Source organism: Acomys minous (assembly GCF_964271855.1).
Source record: "Acomys minous genome assembly, chromosome: 9".
Taxonomy (NCBI): domain Eukaryota; kingdom Metazoa; phylum Chordata; class Mammalia; order Rodentia; family Muridae; genus Acomys; species Acomys minous.
This window is the reverse complement of record NC_140490.1, coordinates 31,418,588-31,434,906: the sequence shown is the minus strand read 5'-3', so window position 1 is coordinate 31,434,906 and position 16,319 is coordinate 31,418,588. Positions and strand designations below refer to the sequence as shown.

At 42.4% G+C, this 16,319-nt stretch overlaps 1 protein-coding gene across 2 annotated transcripts in view; it reads left to right on the top strand.

The window, feature by feature from the left end:
- The window catches only part of PTPRG (protein tyrosine phosphatase receptor type G), a 685,241-nt gene that overhangs the window by 164,200 nt on the left and 504,722 nt on the right, over positions 1-16,319 (top strand). For both annotated transcript variants that reach the window (XM_084795413.1, XM_084795412.1), the window contains exon 2: positions 11,574-11,678. In XM_084795413.1, the coding sequence (XP_084651539.1) occupies positions 11,574-11,678 (105 nt within the window). The remainder of the gene's footprint in view (positions 1-11,573; positions 11,679-16,319) is intronic.

Here is a 16,319-nt window from a genome sequence, read left to right as displayed (position 1 = left end):
CACTTCATATGCCACACTCCATTTCTGCAACACCCCAAATCTATACATTTAAAAAAAAATGAATGAGCAGAAAAGAGAAAGCTGAGGCTCCTCTTCTCTAAAACTCTCTCTGGCCTTGGTGTTTTCACTTAGTAGGTCCTTGCCAGAACTGAGGACATGGTGCGGAAGGGTGAACCTCTTTGGTGTCTTCCGTGTGTGACATTGAAAACAGCACTTATTTCTAGATCTGCCAAGATCTCTGTCTGTGGTGTGGCACTTCCTTCCAAGTTGTTTCTTGTACCAGTTTGTAACAAAGGTAGCGTGTGCCTCATATGTTGCGTCTTACCCATCTGTGCAAACTTCAAAAGCACAGTCTGTTTCATTCAATGCAGCCTGATAGTGAAGCCCCCAAAGAGACAGTTTCCTTTTGACATCAGTTGTTTCCTTTTAGAAAGGAGGAAGCCTGTTTCTCCTTCAACCCCCAATTTGATTGGCTAGGTTACAGAATTATAAAACTAAATTCCAAGTGGGTAGACATCTTTACCGGAAATTGATTTTGTTTAGCTTTGTGTATACAAGTAGTTATGGGGGGGGGGGTACATATTGAACTGAAACTTGGGATTTGAAGCTTGAGCGTTGCAAGTCATATACTGCTTTTCCCTTTGGCTCTGGGTGGGTCTTGCAGTATAATTGGTCTGAGCTGGAGATTTCATGAAAAGCAGACAAATCATGAAGCAAACCCTGCCACTGAACCACTGCCATTTCTTCATTGGAAAATGACATTTGCTTAACTACCACCCCCAACCCTCTCACACATACAAAGGATTCCTCCTTTTTTTTTTTTTTTTAATTATTCAAGAAATTGCTCTTAGAGCTGTTTAAACAGACGGAGTGATAAATGCTTTAGCCATCTTGATGTGATCTGGCAAAAAAAAAAAAATATGTGGTTACAGTTTTTTTTTAATTAAAATGTTTTATTTAAGATTATAATAGCTCTTAAATTATTTTCCTTGAGAGTTGTATTGTGTTATTTCAAGGTAATAACCCCCTTTCAAGCAAAGCAGAATACAAGATAGCTCTCCAGGTGGTTTCTTGCTGCCTTGGAAGAGAACAAAGCTAGTGTAGCTCTTGCTGGCAGGGAGGCCAGCTCAACACCTCAGACACAAGGGTCATCTAAATTATGATGAAATGGTTTTTAAAAGTCTTTACCCAGAAATTGGAATCATGGCTCAGCACTTAAAGCTTACATCCTACTTTCATTTCACAGTACCCATGTGTCAGCTCACACCCACCTATAACTCCAGTCCCAAGGGATGCAGTGCCCCCTGCTGGATTCTGCTGAGACCTGCATGCTCATGGTGCACATAATGCACACTCAGACACACACATAATCATAAAATTAAACTTGGAAAAAGGCCCTGCCTCTTGTCCCTGTGGAATCTACAACAGGGTACTCTGGATCTTTGGACTCCAATGTCCCACAGGTTGGTATGTGAGGGTATAGTTTTCAGTCTTTTTTAAATACAGTTTTTATTCATTGAGACTTTCATATTTGTATATATATACACACACCTATATACATTTATACATATATAAATATATACACATATATATGTATATATTTCTATCATATTCACCCCTATTCTCTCCTTTAGCTCTTCCCAGAAGCCCCTACCCCCAATATCATGCCCTCCTTTAAAAACAAAACTAAAATCCAACCACTGAGTCCAGTTAGTGCATGGGGCCATTTATTGATCAGGTCATGGCTTATCTACCAGAGATCACACTTTCAAAGAGAATGAACCTTCACTGCCCTTGCAGTCATCAAGTGTCGGTAGCTCCTCAGCTAGGGGTGTGGCTCCTGTGCCTCTCTGCACCCATGCCAGAATGTTGCCTGGCTTGATTTTACTCAGGCAACCACAGCTTCAGTAAGTTCATGACTGTGGTCTGGTCATGTCAGGAGGACACTTATGCAACAGTGTTCTCACACCTCTGGAGTACTTGGCACCTTTCCTTATGTTCTTTGAGCTTTGGGAAAAGACGGTGTGGTACAGGTGCCCCATTTAATTTTAACACCTCATACACAATATGTATGCAAAGATAAGCTGACTACTTAAAAAGCCCATGTTACGAAGACTGCTACTGGTAAATACAATTGTATTAGGCAGTAGTAATTATATATTTTAAACAAAAGAATGGAATGAAGGGAATTTATTGGTCAATATATCACCCTTTCTCCCTAAAGTCATGTCGAAACCATGTTGATTTGTGTTTGGCATGGGGTAACTTTCTTTTGATAGGATGTAAGTAATGCTTTTATAGTTGTAATTGGATCATCTCCACAGCATGCTAGAAACACCATTCTACATTCTCAGTACTATTAGCAGAAGACTTTTATCTTTGCTGCCACCAGCAGTAGAAGAAGTAGCCTAGACAGCTTGCTTCTTTTGAAATGGTTCCATTTTAGTTTTGAGGCTCATTTTTTTTTCCACTTTGAGCTAATAGCCTCACTATTAACTCACATACTTTATGGTGCCCCAAATGCCATTTTGGTAAAAGATAGTTGCAAGAACTGAGAGCAAGAGCTCTCAGTAGTAGAGCTCTTGACAGGAATGTGTGAGGTCCTGCCTCCATCTTTAGCACTGGGCCGAGGAAAAGGAAGACAAGAATTGTAGTACAGTATCCTCTGAAGGCTTGGAGCACTATCTGCCTCCAGGCTGTGTGTCCTTCAACAAGTTACATAGCTTTAAAAGAAAAAAGATTTCATTTATTTATTTTATGTATATGTGTGCTTTTTTTGCATGTAAACCTGCATGCCAGAAGAGGGTATTAGATCACATTATAGATGGTTGCGAGACACTATGTGGTTGCTGGGAATTGAACTCAGGCCCTGTGGAAGAGCAGTGAGTGCTCCTAACCTCTGAGACATCTCTCCAGCCCCATAACATAGCTTTTTAAAATAGTTATTTCTAGCCTATAGGATTTTCCATGTATCAGTTACCTGAGTCACTGTACTGTAGCTTTTAATAGTACCTGCTTCATAGGGAGTACTCTACTTAGTAAGAAGTAGCTGATAGACTGGGCTGTGACTGCAAGCTCGGGTGGCCACAGGGCACTGTTTCAGAAGGAAAATGGACAAGTGCAATGGAGGTGTAGTGAGCTGGGTATCTCAAGGCTGGCCTCCAAACATGTACCTGCTCTTCACACATCATATTGTTGATGTCGGAAATAAATTCCCATTACAGTCAGATAAGCACAGCTATTGGGGTTCTTTCCTGCGTTTTCTCACGCTCAACATACACACACAGACACACACACACACAGACACGGAAACACACACAGACACAGACACATAAACATAAACAGACACACAGACACAGACAGACAGAAACACACACACACACACACACAAACACACACACACACACACACACACACACAAACACACACACACACACACACCCCTATGTGGGTGGCGGTGCTCAGCTTCGTGGCATCCAGCATGTAAACTCTTGGCTGCATTTGCCATTTTGTGGGATCACTAAACATTTATGAAAATAGGCCACAGTGATTAAGTCTACATTCCCCTCTGTAGTATTGCATGTGACCATGGTACTACCTGCGACAAGTCTTCATTTTCCAGCTTATATTACAGAGTTGCAAGACTCAATTCTTTGGGATCCGAAGAGTATTATTATGAAATAGGCCTGGAGAGCTGTTCATTCACCTGTGTCTGGCGCCATGAAGCCTTTGAAGCCAAGAACCCAGCCTTTCTTTTTCAGGACTGTGTCTTTGTGGCAGGGGATTGTCTCTTTCAGATTTGTCTTTGCAAGGGGTTATCAAGCTGTGGGAAGAGTCAGCTTTTGAAGTGTGCCATGTACGCCTCAGACCTTTCAGAAAGTGTTTCTACTTTCCGAACTTCTAAAACTATGGTGGAGTTAATTATAGCAGCGGGGTGGCTCCAGTTTTTCTAGTCTTGATTTAAAAGACAACAGATTCTGCCTTTTGGAATTCATGTTATGTGATGGTCACTCAGGGTTTTGCTCCTCCTCTACCTGACTTATTTCAGTTTTTATGAGGCTGTTTTATGTCTGTATTGCCCAGTAGGATCTAACACCACGGTGTGATCCCTGATCCCTTGTTCCCTAGAATTGCCTCTGAGTTCTAATGATTTATTTTACTTAAAAAGAAATCGTGGCTCTATGTTAGGTCTCTTTATCATGGTAGACAATGAAAAACAATTCTTTGCAGTTAGGACAATAGGTGCATTTGAATATTATGAAGTAGGCAATCTGCTGTAATGTAATCCATTGTATTTGAGGTTGGCTGGGTATCACACAGCAGCGAGAACAGTCTGCAGCCTGTCGCTGCTCAGAGGTGTACTTCTCCAGTCTGCTTTTTTGGGACACCCACCAAGTACATTTTACCACAATTAATTGAAATGTAGCACAAAGGAAACGCGAGAGTCGTCAGAATATTTAATTACTTTTAACTATAATTTGATACATTTGCTCATTGTAGGCACAAAAAAGATAAAGATATATTCATTTCAGACTATTGTGTGGAATTTAATGTTCTTAAATGCTCTTTTAAAATTTAGAGAAAATTGTGCCTGATTTCATCAGACTTGAGGGACCCTTAATTTGTTTGTTGTATGAAGAGTTCTAATAGACACAAACAGCCTGCTTAACTCTTTGCTTGCCATCGTAAAATTATGTTTTCTGCAGATGAAAATGAGAGGGCCTATTGCTTAATTTTCGTTATGGCCAGAGAGCTAGCCTTCCTTTTCTCTGCTCTATCACCCTGTGCAGTTGTCACTTGTGCACATGGGACCCATCTTTACTTCCTTGTGTTGTTTTCAATTTTGATTTAATTTCTTCTCGCAGACCCCCATATTCTTTACAATACCCAAGAACTGGGCATCTAGTTAGGTAAAAAATAAATAAATAAATACCTTCATGTACAGTGTACTAGCTGTGTGAGCATGTTTTAGAAGGAATTTGGGCTGTTCTTATCATAAACCCAATTAGTCTTTACTTCTGTATAACCTTTCTTTTAATGTGGCTGTTAATGATGTTGGTTAGCTTTTCATTGTTATGACAGATACCTGGGAGAATATTTGAAAGGAAGAAAGATGAATTTTTCTTTGTGGTTGCAGAGGGTTTACTTTGCATGTTGCTGGCTCTCCTTTCCTAGGTGTGTGGAGAGAAACCGCACATCAGAAGGGCAAAGTCTCTCGATTTGTGGCACTCAGAAAGGAGAGAGAGAGAGAGAGAGAGACAGAGACGAGACAGACAGACAGACAGACAGACAGACAGACAGAGACAGAGATATCGCAGAAGTTGGAGGCACAGGATTCCTATCAAAAGCATGCTTCCCACAGACTTTCTTTTTTCAGTCAGGCTCTACTTCCTGCTAGTAGCTATGAAGTCATGATTGGTTCCATCCATTGGTGAAGTGAGTGTCTTCGTGATCCAGTCACCTCGTTAAGGTGCGCATACATTCACAAACTCATTCATGTGTTGGGACTTCACATTATGTCGGATCATTGACTCAGCAGCCATGAAGTGGACATTGTTGGTTCAAACAGGAAAGACAACAAGTGCTGTAGGAAGAAGAGCTGTGGTTGAGCTTCCTTACTCCTTCCTTCCTTCCTTCCTTGCTGGGCATCTCAGACTTCCATTTCTCAGTTACAGGTGCATATGCAAATGGACTGCCTTTGTCACCAGAAGAAAATGTGTCATGTGCGCTGTAATTTTAGTCACGCCCTTACAATTGGGAAGAACTCTATGACATCTTGGTCCTCCCTCCCTTTCGCCCTCCCTCCCTTTCTCCCTTGAATTTTTACGTGAGGATCTCACCATGTAGCCCTGGCTGGCCTGGGACTCACTCTGTAGTCCAAGACTGGCCTGGAATCGCAGAGATCCGCCTGCCTCTGCCTCTCCAACTGCTGGGATTAAAGGTGTGCGCCACCACAGCCAACTTGATTCCTGTTTCTTATAGTCTCGGAGACATTTGCTTCTCTCTAACAGTGAAACTTAAGAAAGGACCTCTGGGCCTAGAGATGATGGTTCAGTGGTTAGTTCTGCTCACATCTCTTGCAGAGGTCCTGAGCTTGGTTCCCAGCATCCAGGTCTGAGGGGTCACAAGTGCTTCTTATAACTCTGCCTCCAGGGGATTATGATACTCTCTCTGGCCTACATAGGCGCTGCGCACACACACCATGCACATAGCATACATACACACATGCACACACATACACACACTATACACACACCGCACACACACACATACACACATACATGTACACCATATACACATATACATAAGTAGAAACGAAAGCAAATTAAAGAAAAAAGCCATCTATGTGAAATTGTTACTTAATGTGTTGACAGGAATGGGGCTTTTTGAAGGAAAAATGCTTGTACAGAAATTAACACAGGAGAGTTAATGAAAATTCAAATTCCTTCCCCCAAAGACCAGTTTTTTTTTTTTAAGCTCTCGTAGCACACAGAGCCCTTCTGAGGATGCAGTGAAGGGGATGGCTAGCACATCTGCTTTTATAGTCCCAGAGTACAAACATTTATTCTTATAAACTGTGTCCAGTAGCTCGGGGAAATTAAATCATGCACACAGGAAACTGTTTCGTTGATGTCTTCAGTAATAGGTACCTCACAGGATATTTTTATAGGAAGGGATTGGGCCTTTGGGCCTGAAACATTTTATCTTTTTTCGCTTTCGGCTGGAAATGAGGTAGGCTCAGTAGAAGTTCAGAGAGGAGATGGAGTTTCTGAAAAGTCCCTGATGAAAATGCCTGCCACTCATTTAGCTCTCTGCCTAGCAACCAAGTTGACTTAAGAGTCCTCCTGCTGAGTGAGATGTAAGCATCATTGGCTAGTTAATGCTGTTGGTTTTCACATCTCCACTTTCATCTTGTCAGGATCGGGAGGCCAACTGGGATGATAGGAGTAGCTGGAGGTGCCCCTCCTAAACCCATTTCATTACAACATCGTCATGACTCTCAAAAGACAGCTTGAGTTTGAAAATTCTACCTGCCCAGGTTTGCCGGCCAATTGGGGATACACATGGATTGCTTACAGTGACATTGTACTTGACCTCTTTCAGAAGCATATGTATCTGTGTATACCGCTGGGCTTTTCTGTGTTGTATACAAGTGTTCCAACAATTTGGAACATTGTATATAACATGACAAAAAGCCTTCCTATGCCTTCAACTGACAAAGAACTTCATATCTATAAACCGTAGGGACTAGGAGGCAGAACTTGCTAGAGTTTATGTTTGCATAACACCATCTCCTCCTTCTTGTTATTCAAATGATAACCATAGGCAGATTTACACTTATTGTCTGTTCTGAAGAGTGAAACTACACATTTTCATAAGCACGCTCCATTTTTAATTGTGTAATTAAGTTGCTGACATAAGCAAGTATGCAATTTCACATTAAGGTAAGGATCCGTAAAGGCATGCATTTGCATAATTTAATTTTCTGCACAGAAGATATTGAAAATCAATAGCATGATTCATAGCCAAACCGTAGCAGCACCATGCTGTTGCTTGGCTGTTGAAGCTTGGGAGAGAACGGAGTATTAAAATTGATTGAATTTGGCGTGCTGACTCTGTAGCTTTACTTGGGAGCCACAGACTGTTACCATTTGCAAACCTCTGCTCCTTCAATAAAACATTAAGTTGCTTTATATAGTGTGTATACATTTTGACTGCTATTCAAATAGTTTTTAAAAATACATTTAAAAATTACCTCGTCTTTGAATGAAAGGTATTTGAAGTGAGGACTTTAAAATCATTTTCTCTTAGTTTACACAAGTGCCACCAATACACTACTCAAGCATCACCTGGGGATGGGATAAGGAATTGCATGTAATGGGTAGATACAATAAAAAAGGAAAGAATTCTATTGTAAAGAATCTGGTGCCCAGTGATAGGGTGCTTTGCTTCCCTGCCTATTGGGCTCTCAGGCCCTTTCTAACCTGCTTTGTGTTTCAGTGTTTGCTCTTCCTGGTGGGTAAGCAGTGATTTTGAAAGTGAGGCAGCTGAGGCAGAAGGTGACTTTTGGTCTCCTCCCCTCAAATCTAGGACATTTAAAAAATCATTTCTGTCCTATTCAAAACAATTAAATTTGAATTTTTAGGCTCAAAATCCAGGAAAAATTTTGTGATTTCTATTTTTTTAAAAAAATCATCGCTAGGTTGAAAAATCAGACATCTTTTGCAATGATGGCCATTTGTAGATGAATAAATTAATGATCCGAAGTTGAAGTGCCTGTTTAAAGCTGTGGTTCTCAACCTTCTTAATGCAGCAACCTTTTAATAGAGTTCCTTATGTTATGGTGACCCCTCCCCCTTATGAAATCATTTGTCACTTCCTGACTGTAATTTTGTTATGATTTGTTTGTTGTGATTTGTAATGTAAATATCTGATATGCGGCCTCTGGTTTAAAGGATACCATCATTGTCATTAGACGACTATTCACATTAATGACAGAAGACAGTTCATTGTAGCTCTCCAATACTACAAGTTCAGGTCAGGCTGGCTCTGGTTGGCTTTGGCCAGGCCCTAATGCTGTCAAAAGAATTGATCTATATGGTTTGCCTCCTGGCTTGGCTCCAGGCTCCGTTGTTATTTTAGCTTCTGCTGATCCGATACTTGGTCCTTACATAACCCTTTGTTCTAGGGCATCATGTCCCAGCATCCTCCTGGGCTTATGTCTTGCACTTCAGTAAGCAAAGAAGCACAGTTGGCTGATAGCCTTGTGCTTGATTCCATCCCAGGGCTACCAGGATGCTGATGTCTGGGGACTCTGTGGCTTAGGTCCAGGAAGGACAAGCTCACGTGTAGGCAGGGATAGAGGTGCTGGGTACCTGTTCAATCCACAACAGATTGATTGATAGAATGGGTTGTGATCGGTACTGAAGCAGTGGCCGTGTGTGGAGCAAATTCCGATTATGATGGTGCCGAGGGAAAGCGTCCCTAGAAAAGTTCAATTTAAATTTAGCAGAGTTTACTGGAGCAGAAGAAAAAAAAAAATGGTCTGTGAACCCAATAAACACCCAGACCAAGTTCTGAGAATCCACCCACCAGCCATCTCACAAGTCATTTGTAGAGCAAGGAGAGTAAGGCCTAGAAGTCATCTGAGTGTGGGCAGGAGGGTGTGGCTCAGGGGTAGCATGCACAAAGTCTAGCCGCCATTACCCAACAAGCTGGGTGTGTTGGAGCACACGCTTGTAATCTCAAAACTGGAGACATGGCATGAGGGGGCCTGAAGTTTGAGGCTACCCAGGGCTACATGAGACCTTGTCTTTCAACAGACAGAAACAAAAATTCATCTTAATGGCCTAGAGCCGAGGCAGTCCACCCTTTCTTTGATCATGCCTCTTATGCATTCTAGACAATTAACTTCCTGCAAGTTCTTCTGCATCTAGCAAGAGGTCAGTTAAGAGTAAATTCTCATAGCATCTGGTCCGTGGGGCTTGGACCTGAGTTAGGCGCTCTGCTCACAGTAAGCCCTGTTATCTTCTGAAATATCCTCTACGGCTCATATTTTACAGACAAGGAAGATGATAACACTATACACCAATGAGGCATTTATTGCTCATATGGTCAAGATGCTGCTATAGTTATTGTCGTGATATAAAGAGGAAGGTCTTTGGGCCATTATATGAAACACAGTAAACAGATACGCACGGAAATGTTTACTGTATGCGAGCATACACACACACATACACACACACACACACACACACACACACACACACACACACACACACACACACACACAGCCCTGATTGTTCAGTATGGTTTAGTGGCAGGAAGCATGAGAGAGCAGGGAAGAGGATGGTTTAGTTTTGATCTAGGTGAGAACTTGACTCCCTGATGCTCTGAGTGGCTCTTCTACAAAACTCAAGGGTGAATTGGGTAGTGAGTGGCCACATTTTTCATTGCACGGTACATTGAGCATGTGATTTAAGGTTTTTTTTGTTGTTGTTGTTTTGTTTTTTTTTTTAAACTTTGCCATTCAGGACTGGTGATCACATAGGAGTGATAGCAGGTTTCCTTCTGAAATGGGCACTTGGAGTTTCTTCTGTTCATATTTTCCTTTAAGTACTCATCTCAGGAGCATCTCTATTCCAGCCCCGGTTGCAAGACTTAAGCTAGTCCTTGCAGTTTAAGTGTTTTCTCCCCATTGTCTGCCACAGTCTCATCAAAAGTAATGTCTTCACACCCTCATTGCTGACTGATCTGAATAGAAAACATGCTGCAGTTTGTAGTCCCATTGCTATCCTCATCTCAAAGTGAATGTATGTTTCTCCTAACTGTTTTATTTTCTTCCTGAAAGCATACTTGATTTTATTTGGGTGCGTTTGAATATTAATACAGGCGGATGGTGTGTGTTGTTTTGGAATCTGGGCACCTGTGATATTTGTCTCGGTACACATCTGTGCATTCAGGTGTGGGCTCATCACTAGAGGCAATTTGCATTGGATGCAAAGGCTAGGAGGGATGAGTTTGGATGCCAGAATGGGCAGGTGGAAACTACGGCAGTACAGAATCCTTTTGCTTTTGTTGGGTGGGATGGATTCCTTTTGAGTTTTGAGAAGCGTGTCACCATTCTGCGTGTTTCCTTCTGAGCACTGTCAATGGAGGTTTTCTTTTGCTGTCCATGGGACCTGCAGGACACTTTTTGTGGGCCTAAGGGTGTGGACGATGGGTATTTACCCCAGGAGTCTCCTGTGCATGTGCCTGCTGCGGGGCAGAGGCCCTGGCTTTGATGCCTCTGTTTGGCATTCAGTTGTGCTGTGTGCCTTTTGTCGCACTGGAGCTTTGGACCCAAATTCCCCCACATGTAAGGACACAGTGAAGTGCACATGCACCCCGGAGGGTGTTTTCACCCAGAACACACATTTATTCAGTTAGTTAGAATCCAAAGAACACATTTTCGTTCTAAAGGTGATCTGACCTTAAGCAAGTGGAAGTTATTTCATTTCTTGAATCTTCTTTCTCGATCACTGGTACCATTGCATCCACACTTGGTGCTGTGGAGGTTTAATAAATAAGACATAGCAAGTACCTCGTAAAAGTTCAGCTGGGGGAGCTGCACCTGTAATCCAGCAGGGAGGATGGGGGTAAGTAGGAAGGTGGATGTGAGTTTGATGCTAGCTTTATCTACAAGGTCAGTTGTAAGTCAGCCTAGCCTACAGAGTGACCTCCGTCTCAAAATAACCAAGCGAACTGGCAACCTAAATTTCAACATAAAAGCTCGTAGATGCCATTAATATGAGCCAGAAATGTGCAAATGTCTTGCTTTGGGCTTTCCTATAGTGTTTTCTCTTTTGAGACAGCCTCCTTGCTGTGTATCGCAGGCAGCCTGGGACAGGAGGCAACCTTCCTGTCTCAGCCAAGAGTTGGGGTTACAGGCACAAGCTACATCATAACATACACAAGAGGAGGTTCTACGTAGACAGCCCCTAAGGACTATAGACTACCTCGGCTGTTTGCATCTTAACATCCTGTGTCCTGTGTCCTGATGGCTCATCTCGCTGTGTTCTGTTCTCTTCCAGCGTTGACTGAAGGCTACGTGGGGGCCTTGCAGGAGAGCGGACAAGGCAGCTCGGTGCAGATCCGCAGGCGGAAAGCGTCAGGAGACGCCTATTGGGCCTACTCCGGTGAGTGCAGCCAGCTCTGTTGAGTTAATGCCCTGGAAGGGTTAAAAACAATCAGAATCAGGCTTTCACCTGATCCCAGGTTCCTGTTTGCTCAAGAATATTTTGCATTGTACAAATTGAAATACTGAAACCTGCTTTCCTGAAGGTTTTGAGTGATTGCGTTCCCAGTCTGCGAACTCTCTGTGGGCTATCACCACCAGTGAGTGTTTGTCCCTGACGTTTTTTTGTTAACGAGTCATTGTACCAAAGTTGTAACTCTTTGAGAAACAGTGTTGCCTTTAGGAGGCTATGGTGTCACTTAAGGTCAGCTAAGCATTGTCAAGCATCAGCTAGCCATTGGAGTCTCTCTGTCATCGTCCTAGAAATGTGTCTTTGTTCGCAAATCTTGTTGGTTGAATTTCTTGCTGTTCTCTCCCGTCTACCAAGCTCAGTTTTACTTTGCACCTTTGAGACGGTGAAGTGAGAAAGCATTGTTTTTAATGCATATTACATCCGAAAGAATTTTCTTGCATTTTGAGACCTTTCTGGATTATGCTCCCTTCAACTAACTTAAAAAAAAATACACTAGGTAGATTGTTATTTTTAAAAGAGACATTAAAACTCAAAAATTTATGGAAAATGGATCATAGCAAATTAAGGAGGAAAACTTGAAGAAGACAGACCACTTGGAAATTACTGTGGCACTGAATAATTCAAATTCTTTGTTTGAAAGAGCTCGGAGGCACGGGTATTAGTCTTCATAATAAATCTATGTATTATGCAGTGTTGTTGCATATAGAATTGCTTCAATTTTCTTCAGAGTCAGGGTTTCCTTTTCAATCCCACATTTCCACCTGCAAATCTTGTTAAATTTATGTCAGTGTAAAATTTATAGACCTGATCTTTAATTACCCCTTATCTGTTGGCGGTTTGCATTCTTTTGTCTTCTGATAGATCCCCTGCCCCTGCAGGGGGAATGGCCAAGTCTGTTTTGTGTGCCTGCTCACAGACAGTGATGGCAAAGTATTCCATCACACCCCTTTCTCTGTGATTAGAATTAACTAATTAGAGCCTTTTGTCACCATTTCCTGACAAATGAAGGAAATTGGGAAATGGAGGCCAAAATTTCATACCTATAGCTTCTTGCCAAGACATGCAAAGAAAATTTATCACTGTGTACTCTGTGGCTGTGGTATTGGTCATGGAGAGGCATAAAGCGGCTTGTTATTTACAGTTCATCAATTTGGAATAAGAATGCAGTTAGGCAGGAAATTGGAAGTTACAGGGCATCCTTGCAAATGGCAGTGAAAAAAGCAAAACTTCCCTCGTTCCTCAGTCACATGAGGAGGACTTGATGCTGGCATCTGTGCAATGGGGCCACTATTGATATCCTTACCTCTGGTGGACCTCGGTCATCTTTTCTGGTGTTGCAGAGTGTATGTGTCTGGCTTTGGGTTCTGCCTCCATCTGAAGGCTGACAGTTCACATTTATGGATTGGTACACTTAAACTTACCTAAAAGATGTAAGTCATAGATACTCTAGACCTTTTCAGGACAAGTGTCTTTACTGTAGCACTCCTTCCTGTCAGGACAGCATCAGAGCACCCTGGGATTCTGGGAAGCCTGGCTATGGCTAGGCAGTGATGAAAGTGTGTGTGAGGACGGAAAATTGAGTCTTACATGATGTCCATGTAACAGAGAAGTACTTTCTTTTGGATTTGTTAGTTTGTTTGTTTTTGTCTTTGTTTTTTTTTTTGTGGTTTTGTTTTGTTTTTGTTTTTGTTTTTAAACTGAGCATTCAAAGTGTTGAAGCATTCTTCCTTTACAGACTATGCAAGAACAGGCAGCCAGCTGGATGATGGTCACAGGCTGCAGTTTGGCCAGCCTTGTTTTGTTAAATCTGCTCCCACCTTGCCAGCTCCCCAGCCCTTCCCCTCCCTCCCAGGGTAGAGAGGGCAGCCCATGAAGAACCTTCTGATGGATGTGGGCAGTTTGGAAGAGTCTCTCAAGCCACTCGTTAGGTGTAATGAAAATACGAGGAGGAAAGAGGAGTCGAAGAACTTCCTCTGGCATTTTTAGGTCTAGCAGACTTACGAATATTAGACGTTTGCATAGATTATTAAAGTGTCTCAGGATGGAGCCCAAGTCTTGAGCAGGTTATTGTCTGTCATATGTACCGAACACCCAAAGGTGATTTTATACAATGATTGTAGGATTTAGAGTTCAGACTGTCATCCACCTCCTAAGATCGGTTGTGGAGTCATGTCAGTACTCCAGCAGTTGTTTTTTTTTTTTTTTTTTAAATTGGGACGTCCATCCTTTACGTAGTGAAAGCTGTTTCCAAGAATATCAGTGCAGTGCTTTTGTGGGGGTGGCTCTGGATTGGTTCTCATGTCAAGAAGATTTGGGGATCATCCGAGATGCTGCTCAGTATTTGCTGATGGATATAGGAAGTGCATGGAGGCTTCACATCTGTTGACTTTCCTTAAAAACCACAGGTGACCATGGGATCTATGTACTCCCGGCATATATGTGCTTGAAGGTATAATGGATGCTTAAAGCGTGGGCTTGAGAAAAGGAAGGCTCTTTGTTGTGAGACATTTTAAAATTTAGCAATGGTAAATTAGGCCACTTCTGAAAGATCAGCTCAACAGGCCAGATCTTAGTGTCGTGCCACTAACTCTGTAGTTCATTTAGTTTTCCCTAGGACATTTCCATTTCTCCTTTGCGGGAAGGGGTGTAGTGTGTAGAGTATAAATTTTGTACTGACGTGGAGACCTGTGTCAAATACTGGCATCCCTGCGTCTGATTTTGGAGGGACTTTGAATTGCTCAGAGCCTCAGTCTTAAACTGGAAGAACCACAGCATTTCCTTCCTGGGTGTTGTGCGTGTGTGTGACGTGAGCTGACGGGTGTCAGTTGTTTAGTGTAGTCGGTGTCATCAAGTACCGATTGTGCTTGTTGTTCTTGACTCTGTTTCACTTTTACTCATTCTTGGTGTTTCTGAAATTCCTATTGCACAGTCATGTTTGCCAGGAATCCAAAAGAGTACTGAGGGCCAAGGGAGAGCTGATTTGTATGCTTTTCCCTTGTGTCTCTCATATGAGGTTTTTAGAAAGGATGGGTGAGTTTAGAGGTAGAGAAGCTGCAAGGCTCCCCTCCAAGTTTGTACATGAGGGTTACAGTAGGACAGCTACACTCACTGCTTTGTGTCCTGTGGGGGTGCTTCCCCACAGCTTCAGAGCTGAGAATTAATATGTATTATTAATTCATAATTAATATATAATTACCGTGTGTAGTCAAGACATGCATGTGTGTGCACATGCTCAAGTGTGCCTTGGTTTGTGTGGTGGTGGGAGGACAGCCTTTGAGAGTCAGTTCTCCCTCCACCTTCAGGGTTGCCAGGTTCGTGTAGCAAACACTTGACCACTGAGCCATCTCACCAACCCCCAAACTAAGGAGTTTAGATGGATCTTTTCATGGAAAAATTGAAGATAACTGTTATCTAGCCCTCCACAGGAAAAAAAAAAATCCTTAAGATCCGCTCACACTCACATGGCTTGGATTCTGAGCAGAGCGTGGTCTGCTTCTCATTCGGAGCTGTCCAGGGGTGAAGAAGACACACTGGGTGGGTTGTGTTACTGGGTGGGTCAAGGAAACAGTCCGTGGGTTCCATCCCTTGAGGGTTGGTGGGGAGCAGTGTAGCCGGCAGTACTGACACCATGATTCCTATGTTGTCTGGCAGTCACTTCAGATGCTGAGCTTTGAGCTACGGCTAGCTTCTTTTTAAGGCATGGAGACTTACTGTACTTCACTAGGAGAATGAGGACGTTTCCATGTTGGGTGACTATAGCTACTTGATTTCCACTGATCCATCGGCATACGTCAGTTCTCTGTATTTGATGCGTAAGCTGTCCTTGGACAGGCTTATCAAATAGCTTCAACTTTTGCAAATAGGACTCTTGGTTAGGGAGCACTTAGTACTCTGGTTGTAGTCATTCAGAGATGGGTTCCTCCCTCTTGGTCTATTTGAGTTATTGGAGCAAAGGGTCACAGTATCTATATATTCAAATGGAAACTGCATGCATTCAAAGTGAGACATGGGCCTGGTGTGGTGGTCCATGCCTTTGATCCCAGCACTTGGGAGGCAGAGGCAGGAAGACGTCTATGAGTTCCAAGCCAGGCTGGTCTACAAATGAGTCCAGGATAGCCAAGGTTATACAGACAAACCCTGTCTCAAAAAAACAAAACAAAACAAAACAAAACAAAACAAAACAAAACAAAACAAAGAGAGGAATGGGCATTGGGTGCGAGGGTTACCTGTGAGGAGTAACTGTCATTTCAAGATGCTTTTTATCTTTAGTTTTTCTTTTTCTTAAGGAGAATTTCTTGAAGAATTATACCAGAAGAAAAAAAATGCAATCATCTCAAGTACTTCATTAGAAATATTAAAAACAATTTGTCTCCTGTAGTTTTAACCCAGCTAAGATGTAGATGTTTCTCTGTAGCTTCAGGTGATGATAGTTCATGAGTTTTGGAGTTTGCCCAGAACTCCTGTAAATTTTTTAAATGAAGACACCATATGCTGCATAGGCCGTGGTTGTAGGAAAGGGAAATAAGAAACAAGTCTGGAACAAGTCCAAGTGGAATTTTGTAGGGTCTT